Consider the following 14,303-nt stretch of genomic DNA (forward strand, 5'->3'; position numbering starts at 1 on the left):
GTCTGGGCCCGCGGCTTTGCGGATATTCACCCGTCGGAAGGATCGGGTTACATCCGCTACAGAGACGGAGAGTGAACTAACCTCTGTAGCTTCAGCCACGAGAGCTCTCTCCGCGAGGGCGGTGTTATTTCCCTCAAAACGAGCATAAAAAGTATTTAGCTCATCCGGGAGAGAGGCAGCAGTGTTCATGGCAGAGTTTTTATTCCCTTTAAAGTCCGTGATGATGTTAATTCCCTGCCACATGCTTCTAGAGTTGGTGGTGTTAAACTGTCCTTCAATCTTGCTCCTGTACTGGCGTTTTGCGGTTCTGATGGCTTGTTTATGCTCCTCCGCGTTCCCGGAATTAAAAGCGGAGGTCCGCACATTAAGTGCCGCGCGAACAACGTTATTTATCCATGGCTTCTGGTTCGGATAGATCCGTGTTGTTCTGGTCGGAACCACGTCCTCTACACACGTTCTGATGAAACACATTACGCTATCAGCGTAAAGCTCGATGTCGTCATCAGAGGCGGACCGGAACATCTCCCAGTCCGTGTGATCAAAACGGTCTTGTAGCGTAGAGTCTGATTGGTCCAGCCAGCACTGGATCGTTCTGAGAGTGGGTGCTTCCTGTTTCAGTTTCTGCCTGTAAGCGGGCAGAAGCAGAATGGAAGAGTGGTCCGATCTGCCAAATGGTGGGCGGGGGAGGGATTTGAAGCCATCCCGGAAGGGAGAGTAGCAATGGTCCAAAACCCGGTCCCCTCGTGTGTTGAAACTAATGTGCTGGTGGTATTTTGGTGTGACTGATTTTAAACTGGCTTTATTAAAGTCCCCGGTCACAATGAACGCGGCCTCAGGGTGCGCGATTTCCTGCTCACTTATACTCCCATACAGTTCCTTGAGTGCCCGGTCTGTGTCGGCTTGTGGGGGAATGTACACAGCTGTGATAATGACCACTGTGAATTCCCTCGGTAGCCAGAATGGTCGACACAGAAGCATAAGAAATTCCAGATCAGGAGAGCAGAAAGACTTTATAGAATGTACGTTCCTCTGATCACACCAGGATTTGTTGATCATAAAACATACACCACCTCCTCTGCTTTTACCTGAGAGGTCTTTCGCTCTGTCCGCTCGGTGCACGGATAACCCCGCGGGTTCAATGGCTGAGTCTGGAATCTCCGCAGACATCCAAGTTTCCGTAAGGCAGATAATGCAGCAGTCCCTTGTATCTCGTTGGAAAGAGATCCGCGCTTTCAGCTCGTAGAGCTTGTTATCCAGAGACTAAACATTTGCCAGTAGAATAGTGGGTAGCGGGGGTCGATTTGCGCGGCGTCTTACTCTTACTCGTCTTACTCTTTTGCGTTTCCGCGGCCATGCTGCCCAGACAAAGGGCTCCGCTTGCGTGTTTGTAAACAGCGGGTCGGCATTGAGAAATTTGAAGTCCGGTTTACGGTGTGAAATTGCTGAACCAATGTCCAAAAGTGTTTGTCTGTCATAGACAATAAGGCAGACAACATCCAAGACAAAAAACATAAGAACTGTGAACAAAACAAACAAAACACTACTATGTTGTGTCGGAGCTCGCAACGCAGCAGCCATACTCGGCGCCATCTTGAGAAGGTAAGCGCCATCTTGAGAAGGTATCCAGGGTGGCATGGAGAAGGCAGCCAGGGTGGCATGCTGCCCTCACATGCTTAACCTTAGTCCCATTAATTCTGACTGTTCAATGGGACTGTGGAATCGGTCTTCACATCAGAATTTCCTTGATGGCTTCCTTGATGGATACCTAAATAAATATCACTTGGTAATTCTCCAATCCTGTGGGTGGACATGATTAAGTCACGCAAGACAATACAGATAAGATGGTGGTGGTCTTGTTCAAATTTAGCCTGCAGTTTTCATACAAATGCCCATATTTGTGGCAAAGTCACACAATTTACAGAATTGTGCAGGAAATGAACGAGGAGCTTTAGAACAACACATTAAAACAATACCATACTAAACTAGGCTTTAAGTGTCTACAAACTGTCTTGGCAATGTTTTAACAGGAATAAAGACATATTTGGGTGGACTGGCTCAGCAAACACACTGCTTGTGGTGCAAGTTTACACTAAGCCAGAAACACTATGTCATTAAAATGTTGATAAGTTGTTATTAGCTTTAATACAAGCACTGGCAGTGCTCTGTTCATTGTGCAAGAAGCCATTCTTAAGACTTAAGGCATACTGTACCGCTAAAGACATGAAGGGAGAATCTCACAAAGCCTGTGAAGAACATGTCCAGGTCATATTTCACCCCAAAATCATAAGAAAAACAATCATAATGGTCTTAAAAGTAGGCTTCGATTTCTTTATTTCTCTCTTTGATTTTGGGGTGAAATATGACCTAGATATTTTCTTGACATGCTTCGTTAGATTCACCCATAAAAACAAATGTGAAAAAATGGTTGACTGCAGAACTCTACTTGAACACATGAACTCAGAGAGTCTCTCATTGTCACAGTGTCAGAATGAAAGATGTGGGCTGGTGACATTCCACTCAGGTTCAGGTGTGTCTCAGGTTTTGTCCCTTGCAAAAAACATAGCTTTACCATTATGGATAAAACAACATGATCACATGGAAAGAGTAGTCATGTTGTTTCGAAGAGTTCCAGTGTCCTAGGATCGGCCCCATTATGCTGACTCAATGACAAGTGGCATCTCCCATCAGACATTTTTACATCGGCCTGTCTAACTTCCCCATGTAGCGCGACTGGTAGCATGTTGCGTCAGCATCATGGGAGACCTGGGTTTGGATCCCGCATTGAAACCAGAAGTAATCGCATTTGCGTAATCAGTGACAAACACGACTTGGAGGTTGCATTTTTACGCCACTGGTGATATATCTTAAAAAATTACATCTCGATATTTTTCAGCCTATTGACGATATTCAATATATATCTCGATAATTATGTATTTGCTCTAAAATGGCTCAAAAGTGGGTTTTTTATTTTGTTTTGTTTGTTTTATTAGAGGAACCATCATTTCATCCAAACAGCCATTGTATCCAAGTAGATTTAATATTTTTAAAGACATTAAATAAAAATCTAATAATTCGTTTTTCATTAAATAAACACAAGGGAGAATTAATTTCAATCATTTTCGTTGATATGCACTTTATATTTAAATTTCATACACAATGATACATAGTAGCTTCATAAAAAGTATTATTTACCTTCAAATGTTTTTACGGTGCAAAGCTTCTTCACTGACAAACCCCAGTTGAACATTGCATAATACTAAATTATTACTGTGGGACACATCATATAAATCTCCTCCTTTTCTGTTATTCTGTGCTCCTTTTGTAGATTTGTGTAATAACTTGTAACTGTTACTAATGTTTGGAATTGTGCGAATGCTTGAACCTGCATTACTTTGATTTCACAATGCAAGTGCACTGATCTGAGAGCGCCACCATGCGCATGCACACAGATCAGAGCGTCACTGGTTTGTTCTGAATCACACACAGACCATGTTTATCTGTCTTTAAATCATAGCCTTTAGTGGATTAATAATCACATATGACCAACTTGCCATGTTGATGTTATTTTGATTAATTGTGCAGCCCTGAAGGATCGTGAAATTAGTCAACTGATGTGCTCTTTATGAAAGCACATTAAAATCATCGCTATATTCACGATACTGATCAGTTTTACAACGTCAGCAAAATTATCTTGATTATATCGTTAATATTTGATATATCGCCCAGCCCTACACTGATGGTTAGGTTTAGGTTTGGTATTTGGGTTGAGGGGTACAGTTTATAAAATATGCATTCATCTTCACTGTATTACAGTCTGTACAGTTGAAAACAGCTAGCTTTACAGCTCACTTTTGGCACCCCTCTGTGGACATTACACAAAGAAAATGGAGCTTTGGCCACTGGGGGCAGTGTTTTTTGTCAACATACTGTTTCCGATTTCACTGTGAGATCAGTCTGGATAAAACATCATGTTACCAGGACATATTATGCAATATACACTCACTGAGCACTTTATTAGGAACACCTGTACACTTACTTATTCATGTGATTATCTAATTAGCAAATCATGCAGCAAAACTGCAATGCATAAAATCATGCCGATACGGGTCAGGAGCTTCAGTTAATGTTCACATCAACCATCAGAATGGGGGAAAAATGTGATCTCAGTGATTTGGACCGTGGCATGATTGTTGGTGCCAGATGGGCTGGTTTGAGTATTTCTGTAACTGCTGATCTCCTGGGATTTTCACACACAACAGTCTCTAGAGTTTACTCAGAATGGTGCCAAAAACAAAAAAAATCCAGTGAGCAACAGTTCTGCAGATGGAAATGCCTTGTTGATGAGAGAGGTCAACGGAGAATGGCCAGACTGGTTCGAATTGACAGAAAGGCTATGGTAACTCAGACAACCACTCTGTGAGCAGAATAGCATCTCAGAATGCACAACACATCAAACCTTGAGGCAGAGAGGAAAGTGGTTATTTCTTAGTTTTTTTTATACCATTTCGCTCTTTCAGTTTAAAAACGAAACTTCAAGCAACTTCATAAAATATGAGGTATATGAGTTGTGAGGGGTAGTATAGTATGCCAATACTTCATGCAATTCAGAGCATTTCTCCACATTATTTATGAGAAGGAACGCTTCGATCCAATCACTGCACCGTCTCGTCAAAATCACACATGGGCATAGGCCTGTCACAATTACTTTTTTGTTATTAAAAGTTTCTATTGATTCCATATAACATATATATATATATATATATATATATTACACATATACACATATATACATTTAAAAAAATGATATGTTCAAAAACAAAAAGGCTACAACATACACATTTAAAACAACACGTCTCCCTCTACTGCCCTTCCCCGAGAGCCCTCCAAAAAGGCCAAATAGCTGCCCCACCTCCTGATGAACATATCCATGTTGCCTAGCTTTCTATATGACAACTCTTCCCAAGCTGCCACCCTGTCCATCTCCTCACACCACTCACGAAATGAGGGGGCTCCAGCTGACTTCCATCCTCTAAGGATAACCTGTCTGCCCACCATAACACCGGCCAGGATCCAATTCTTCATGTACTTATCTCCTACATCAATGACCGCCCCGTCACCCAAAATACAGAGCCTGGGGCAAAAGGAGATCCGAGTACCCAATACGTCGGCCATAAAATTCTGGACCCTCAACCAGAACTCCTGTATCTTACGACACCCCCAAAAAACATGGGTGGTGTCTCCATCCTCTAAATGGCATCGCCAGCAGGGGGGTGTGTCCTTAAGACCAAGCCTATACAATTTAGAAGGGGTCCAATAAAATCTATGTAGAATCTTAAATTGCATAAGGCGCACCCTTGCATCTCTAGATGCAGACTTTCCCTCACAAATTTGTAAGGCAAAATTACATAACATCAAATATTTTGTAAAATAAACCCCAGCCAATAGGCAGAATAAACACAAAGAACGTGTTGACTCATTCACAGAACTGTCTCAAAGGTGTGTTCCTTTACAAAACAAGTTCCGGCCAATATAAAGCCGTTCAGTTTCCTTGGTCAGACAAACGAATCTTCAGCTGATGAGTGCAGCAGATGACATAATCATTCCAATGTCCCACGATAATACTCCACAAATCTTTCTCCAGCCAACAGGAGGCATAAGCACAAGGAACTGACAGTTTCATCCATAACTGTCCCGAAGTAATTTTATTTAACAAAACAAGCTCCAACCGCTAGGCTGAACCAGCAAAAAAGGAAACGAAACACGCATCCCAGTTCCTCGGATGGTCAAGTGTCAATTCAATTGGAGGCTGCATAAAAGTATATCCCATGATTTACACAGTCCGCCAACTTTATAAAAGACATCCTTTGTGTGGGCATGTAGATATTTTGTGGTCATCCGTTCATTGTAAAAGTGATCTTCCGTCAATGCAATAGTTTCTTTAAGGAAAAGTGTTAATCCACAAAACAAAACAAACTCCAGCCGCTCGGTGGAGCCAACGCAAATGGAAACAAAAATGGCGCCCAGCTTCCTCCAAAAGCCAGAGTATGTACAGTGGGTCAATCCACTCACAAGAAAATCACCCAATGGTTACTCACCCATTGTTTCAATAAAAGACATTGCCTGATTGGGACATGTAAATACTTTGCTGCCGTCCTTGGTGTTTATTCTCAGTCTGGCTGGAAACATCAGAGCAAAAGTGATCTTCCGCTGATGTAAGAGTTTTTTGCATTCCCTAAACCAATCGCGTTTCTCTCGTCAAGTTCGCAAAGTCCGAGAACAAGAAAATATTGTAATTCTTCCAAGAAAGCTTTCCTTTGCTCCTCACCTGGCACACCACGAGATCTTTATCGGATGATCTCAAAAATTTGGCCAGAATCGATCTGGTCTTCATCCCTCAGCAGATCTGTGAGCTGGGACTCTCTGAGCTCACTCGATTTCCAGCTTGTGGCCTGTTATGTCGAGCAGACTCGGGAAAAGCTCGTCTAGGAATTTCACCATATCTCTGCCCTCCTCATGCTCAGGAATTCCAACAGTTCGAATGTTATTCCTGCGGCTTCTATTCTCAAGATCTTCAAGCTTTTCAAGAACACATTCCAAATCAACTTTGGTCACGGGCAGATTAGCGGCTAATTCCCTCTCTGATGACTCCAAATAATCGATTCGTTTTTCAACAATTGTCACTCTTATGACTAGCTCAGAGAATTTTTTCCATCGCCGTAATCGATCGACGTATTACAGCGAGATCCTCCAAGTCCGCAAGTACCTTCGTCAACATCACCGACATGTTGGACAGTTGACGCTGGATTCCTTCTCCCGCCGCGCCATCTAAATCGAGTCCCCAGTCCACAGGCCTGTCTGGGCTTTCATCTTGAACCCGTAAGTGTCTTTTAATGTCTCCAGAGCCCGAGGATTTTGACTTCTTTGCCATGTTTACCTCAAACAGAAAATGTGTAACTGGGTGTATCGAATTTCACCGGATTATATCATGAAAATAATGTAAGAAATTAGCAAAGTGCGCAGAGCTCTCTCTCACACGTCTGCCCTTCGCATGGTGTCACCCCTCTCCACAAAAATATTCTTTAAATACTTATGTCAGACCAAACACCTGGTTAATGTTAGATTAGACACTTAGTTATCACACACATTCATCTGTTAAATTCCCATGCAGAGGAAAACTCGTCATGTCACAATTATTAAATGATCATCTGATCTAGGTTATTTGAGATAACTGTGATTATTGTGCACTTCAAATTCCAATCACATTTTACTCTGAAAATAAGGGAATTTGTAGGCCAAAATATAAATGCCATGAAAAGCACATTTATGCGTCTAATTTTCAGATGATATTGCATTATGGAAGCACTCCAAATGAACTCCGAGTGTCTCACGCAAAAGCAGTTCTTGTAAAGCATGTGAAGACAATTTGCATATGTTTGTGACAAACTCACCGAAAATATAACCCAGAATTTTGATAGTGAACGCAAAGCACTCTGGTTTCACTTTAATTTAACGATCATGTAATGAGAAAGGTTCTTGGTTGTTGCGGGTTCATACACGCAGTGTAAATTCTGTGGAAATGAAAGAATTAAGGCTTGTGGGTTTAACTGCAGAGCCTTAAAATAACGTGTGAAAGTGAAGAATATAGGACAGAAATATTTTACTATTGCATTATATAATATATTTAATTTCATTACATTATATTGCATAATATGTTATAATATTTGTTATGTCATAACAAATGTAATATGATACTATATTTATTCTATTCTATTATAATAGCTGGATTATAATTATAGTATCTGGAATATTTTGATATTTAGAATATTATTTTTCATGTCATTCAAAGCTTTTAAAGCCTTAAAAGGAAATCATTATTATATGATTTCAAGTCAAACATGAATAATTTTCTTCTTAAGGTTTATGAAGCACAAATACAAATTAAGTATGACAAATTGTATGACAGTTATTCATCATTCCCTGCCTTCGGGCTGAGACAGCTGGGATAGGCTCCAGCAGTACCCGCGACCCTATATAGGACAAGCGGCTTTAGAAGATGGATGGATTATTCGTCATAACATTTGTGAAAGCCCTAAAACAGCACTCGCAGAGCAGATACGAGAGCCGAATTTTACACTCAACATTGTGGTGAGACCAGAATCAATCACCAGAACTCAAAGTTTTTCACGGCCATTTCATGACCCTTTTTTATGTCTGAGGTGTGAACAACTGTTGCTAAACTAGGGGGGGGTTTCATGACACTTAAAAATCTCATTTAGAAATTATTGGAAAGCATTTTATATAGACTGCTGCACTCATCACCAAGAGTAATATCTAGCCAATGTAATATTTTAGAGCTGAGCACAACTAGATATCATTTTCCATACCTTTATAAGATTTTATTAATTTCAATGACTTTTACTGTATGAGGCAACTATGACACCTCTGGGACTTTCGATGTGTAAATCAGTATTTTAAAATTCCTGTATATTTCCAGGTTTTCTATGATAGTGGAAACTCTGCATCATAGCAAATCAATGTATAATAGAACATATGCTGGATTGTACACTGACAGTTCATAGCAGGTCACTGATATTAAAATGAATAATATTTGATGACACAGTTTGATACCTGTGATGCTTACATGCATGAAACAGCTCTTTCTGTTCCAGATTACCTTAACATCCTAACGTACATCAAAGTATGGATAATTCTAGTCTACAATATCAAAGTTAAGTGTTATTCAGTAGCCTAAAACTCAACTAATTGCACAGGGCTCATTTGTAAGAGATAAGGCAGACAGAACTGTCAGTACACACTTTCTGCGTTTTTAAAACCTAGTGCGCTGCCTACCTAGACAGCATATTTGAGCATGTCAGCGTAAGTTCAAACGCGCACAAAATGCTGTCTAGGTAGGCAGCTCACTAGGTTTTGAGACATATTCAACCTGAACACAGTCTCTCTCTGAACGGCTTAAGCTAGTGCTGCCTTCACCACAACCTAAAAACTGGCCTGCAAAGGCGACAACAACCCCTGACAGTGCCCGGAGACGCTGCCATTAAAGGAGCCGAGCTTTACTGAAGTGAAACTGAGCGCTGTCTGTGTTTATATCTGTCGCTGCGCTCGAATGAAAGTTACTACTTACAGGTTGAACCTCTCGTAGGCGGTCGCCATCTTCACTTCCGGGTTTGGCCAATCCGCCGTGACGTTTATGTGGGAGTGGCGAAAGGAGGGCGCGGCTTTCGGCTGTGGCGTCACGGCGCAGGTTGCCTCATTAGACCTTATTCAGAGCATCGCCATCTTTGATCTTTGACGGCAATGACAACGAGTCTTTGAAGGATGCCAACAGTCACTTCAATGGGCTGTACTGCACCTTAAAGTGTTTTTGGATCGTTCCGCAGACAAAACATTGAAAAAAAATATTTTCAGGAACATTCAGTAGACATAAATCTTCATACAACACGAGTTGTGGAAAATCAGATGTGATCTAGGAGCTTTATACAGTTTTATACTGCATCGTTGTCTTTTCCATCAAATATCAAAGTTGGCTCTAGTGTGAATAAGGTCTATATGATCCCAAAAAAACAAATGATGCCAATAAATACACTTTGATGCATACAGAAGGTAAAGACTCCAATATAAGTAAATATTCCAGAGGTATCCTTGTTGCATCACCACTTTCATCAGCCATGTTGAAAAGTTGCATTTATGTTGTCAGAAATAAGTATAAAGTCAAGACAACAACTCAAATTTAAATATGGTGGGGAAACCTTGCTCTCTATAAGAATTGCAATGAAACTATCAAAAATTCTGCCTTTCTCCTGGAAATAAACACAATTTTTTTGTTGTCATGGTGTTATTACGCAATAGAGCTGTTCAGCTTGTAGTCCACAAACCCAGAAGTCTAATTCCCCATGGGTTTCCTCTGGATTTTCCTATGGGTTTACTTATGAGTAAAATAAGGTCTGTGGTAAACATTACTTGACAATACGTGGACATTTTGTTCTACAACAAAAAATTACACACTTCCATACCTCAAACGTGAATACATGAACGTATGTTTTTAAATTTAAAAAAAGTATGCGGTTCAGTACGGCTTCAAAATTCACATTTGAGGTATGAAATTGTGTAATTTATGTTAAACGTCCATGTATTGTCAAGTAATGTTTACCACAGGCCTTATTTGAATCATAACCCCATTATAAAAACCCATAGAAAAATCCAGAGGGAACCCATGATGAATTAGAATTCCGGGTTTGCCTAGAAATTGGCGTCACTTCTGAACAGCTCTCTATGAAAGTACTTAATGAAGTGAGGAGTAAGACGGCTATAAAGTAACGATAACGTGGCCTTAAGCAGTTAGCTGTGTGTGATCTGACATCATGAAAGAGACAAGAAAAAAATGGTCTGTTCTGGATTACAACACATTTCTGTTTAGAAGAAAGTGTGTGTGTGTGTGTGTGTGCGTGTGTGTGGGCAGGTTTAAGTAGTATACGAGGAATTTTTTTATGTTACAAACTGGTAATTACAAGGGTACTATGCTATAAATGTGGTTTATGAGGACATTTCTAGTGTCCCCATAATTTAAATTGCTTAAAAAACATACTAAACTATGTTTTATTGAAAATGTAAAAATGCAGAAAGTTTTTTGTGAGGGTTAGGTTTAGAGGTAGGGTTAGGGGATAGAATCTATAGTTTGTACAGTATAAAAATCATTATGTCTATGCAGAGTCCTCATAATGATAGCTGCACCAACATGTGTGTGTGTGTGTGTGTGTGTGTGTGTGTGTGTGTGTGTGTTTTCCACAGCTATTCAAAAACTTACAATCATTAAAAAAAATTCCCCCAAAGGCTCTAAGGTATTTAAGGAGTGTGATTCTGTTATAGTCCCCCACCCACTTTTCCAGCCCAATGATGAGAGGGCAAGCCCTCTACTCATAAAGGTAAGAAAACCTGGTTTCATCTGTGAGTGAAAGACACCCACAACAGGATGTGACCCCTGAACTGCGAATATAATCAACCACTGACTTGTAGCGCTTATATTCATGACATCTTCACCTCATGACAAAATCATACACAAAAGGTGCAACCCAAACTGCATAATCCTGCCCTGTTCTACATGATTTTGTAGTGTAAGTAGTGCGAGTTGTGTGTTAACACTGAAAATTCAGCAAAAAGGAGTATACTTTTAGTACCCGGATGATGCACTTTTTCCACCGTCAAAATTGAGTGTGTAATGTTGGACACTTCATGCACTCAGCGCTCATGGCTTATCATACATAGCGGAAGGGGCGGAGTTACCTGGCTGCACTGCCGATCTGACAAAACAGTTGTAAATAATGGAGAATGTAGCAGCTAGTGAAACTTCAGTGAAGACAGCACCTTACAAATGTGAGAATGCTTTACCATCACCCCACACTGTGTGAATATGTACATTGTTTGAGATACAGGTGTTGAACTGAGGTTAGCTAATGTGCTAAAGCTAGTGGCAACACTTCACATGTGCTTGAAACATCACTTCCGTCAGCTGTTAAACAGCAAATGTTTCTGTGTATTAAAAACCGTTAAGTGTTCCATTTGGGCAGGGTTGGGATGGTTACTTCTGAAATGTATTCCACTACAGATTACAGAATACATGCTGTAAAATGTAATTTGTAACGTATTTCATTAGCTTACTCAAGGTCAGTAACGTATTCGAAATACTTTGGTATTGAATTGTTTAAAAATAATGCACACCCGATTTGTATGGTTTTACCACCTCGGGTGTGGATTATTTTTCAACAATTCAATGGTCTGTCGTCAATTATTCCTTACTTATAAAAAATGGATAGTTCCGGTCCTAGATGGTGGGGCAGTGGTAGCTGTGGGGCAGTGGTAGCTCAGCAGTTAAGGCTCTGGGTTACTGATCAGAAGGTCAGGGGTTCAAGCCCCAGCACTGCCAAAATACCACTGTTGGGCCCTTGACCCTATCTGCGCCAGGGGTGCTGTATCATGGCTGAGCCTGCACTCTGACCCCAGCTTAGCTGGGATATGTGAAAAAGAAGAACTTCACTGTATATGTGCAAATGTGTGATAAATAAAGAAAATTATTAATTATAATTATAGATGCTGATTAGTCAACAGCTGTGTTTTATTAATAATAAAAGCACAGCTCTGACCTCTTCACGGAACTTTTATTTGTATCACTCCACAGCACCTATAGCTGACAGTTATTATTGTTGCCTAGCAACGTTATGTTTACTGTTGACTGCTAGGGAATATTCACCTTATTCAGCCCCGCCCCTTTTCCGTGCTGCACTCTTTCGAATTTTGTAATCTAACTTCCTGTTTGTATTAAAGTGTTCTGAGAAGAGTCGATCAAATTGGATTATGTGTGGGAGCACAGAAAGTATTTTCAGCAAGAGTTGATGGTGTGAGTCTACAGCACCTCTTTACTATGTGAAAATGCTCTTGAGGTGTTTTTTCTGTCACTCTAAATTAGAGGTGTAATGATTCATCGATCCAGTGACCAACAATCCAATGTTATTGATACAACATGTAAATATCAATATAGACACTTTTTCTCCCCAATTTGGAATGCCCAATTCCCTCTAAGCACTCTAAGTCCTCATGGTGGCATAGTGACTCACCTCAATCCGGGCAGTGGAGGACGAATCTCAGTTGCCTCCGCGTCTGAGACCATCAATCCGCACATCTTATCACATGGCTTGTTGTGCATGTTACTGCGGAGACATACACGTGTGGAGGCTTCACGCTATTCTCCACGGCACCCACACACAACTCACCACGCACCCCACCGCACATTATAGCAACCACGAGGAGGTTACCCCATGTGACTCTACCCTCCCTAGCAACCAGGCCAATTTGGTTGCTTAGGAGACCTGGCTGGAGTCACTCAGCACACCCTGGATTTGAACTCACGACTCCAGGGGTGGTAGTCAGCATCTTTACTTGCTGAGCTACCCAGGCATTATAGACATTTTTTTAAGATGTACCTTTATTTTAATACTCTCACGTCAGCCACGTCCGTACGCATTTCTGTCAGGCGATGAAGCAACCTTATTGAATTAAATTCACTTTATGAGCGCTAAATATGTTTTCATGTGGGACACGGATGTGCGCGGGGTCTTTGAAGCCAAATTGTGCTCTGCTATCCATGCGGTGTGCACACGCGCCAACCGGGCTTCCCACGAAACGCGAGCTCCATTGACAGGATCCGTTCGAGCGCATCAGCCGATTGATGATCACTTGTGTGTGACATTATTTTTTATATTATTATTATATTATTATATTATTATTATTATTATTATTTTTTTCAACATCTGAAGTACCTTATTTTGTTGTGGATGTCCCAGTGTGGATACTAAATTTGCACTTTTCAGAGAGCTCAATAAAATATTCAAATTATATTTTGGTTGCATTTGAGGGCAAAAAAGTTTTTAATTGATTGTGTAAAATAGGCACATAATATCAGAATATCGATCACAGGGCCCTGAATCGAATTAAATCGAATTAAATCGAAATCGTATCGTGGCAGACTTTGAAGTATCTGCAAATATTGGATCGCAGGCCAAGAGAAAAGATCGTATTATGATGAAACATCCGATTTACACCCCTGCTCTAAATGTTAACTTATTTCAGACACCCACGGAGGTGAATTGGACCTGGCAAATCACATTCGGACAGCACTGCGCTTTTTCATGAAACAAGCATTTAATTGTTATATGTGTAATTCTGCTTAATTTTTAGGTTTCAACTTGTTAATAATTTGTGTTAAAATGTGTAGTTTATATGAAATTTCCAACAGTGACACGTCGCCAGGGGTGGACTGGGACTAAAAAGTGGCCCTGGACTTTCTGGCCTAGACCAGCCCACCAACCAGCAACACACCACACCATAAAACACTGGCTCATTGATTTAATTTTCCAGCTCAATTTCAAAAAAAAAAAAAAGAAAAAAAAAAAAAAGACATTTCTATTGACTGCTAGTCATGACAACGGGCCCCATGGATGCAAAAAATTTTATAATTTTAAAACATCTAAAACCACTGTAAATGTGATGAGTGGATTTTTTAGAGAAAGCACTAAAAATAAACACTTTATAGATCAGACAAATAACTGTCTGAAAACTTTTTTCCCAACATAAAAATGTTAGGGTAAAATGTACATGAAAGTACCAGGGAAAGTGTGTATTTTAGGTGCTGTGACAAGTCAGCATTTCTTCAAAGTTTTTAAAGATCTTAATCACCTTTCAATTTTTTTCTAGAAGTTCAAATAAACTTTTATCTTAGTTAATATGAGGTTGTG

The 14,303-nt window shown here is 40.4% G+C and overlaps 1 protein-coding gene across 1 annotated transcript in view; it reads right to left on the minus strand.

The window, feature by feature from the left end:
* Positions 1-9,201, minus strand: part of LOC127425218 (phosphatidylinositol-3-phosphatase SAC1-A-like) — a 38,063-nt gene extending 28,862 nt beyond the window's left edge. The window contains exon 1 of the mRNA XM_051670939.1: positions 9,143-9,201. Coding sequence (XP_051526899.1) covers positions 9,143-9,171 — 29 coding nt within the window. The 5' untranslated portion in view covers positions 9,172-9,201. The remainder of the gene's footprint in view (positions 1-9,142) is intronic.
* Positions 9,202-14,303: the final 5,102 nt, after the last annotated feature.

This window comes from Myxocyprinus asiaticus, chromosome 34 (genome assembly GCF_019703515.2).
Source record: "Myxocyprinus asiaticus isolate MX2 ecotype Aquarium Trade chromosome 34, UBuf_Myxa_2, whole genome shotgun sequence".
NCBI classification, from domain to species: Eukaryota; Metazoa; Chordata; class Actinopteri; order Cypriniformes; family Catostomidae; genus Myxocyprinus; species Myxocyprinus asiaticus.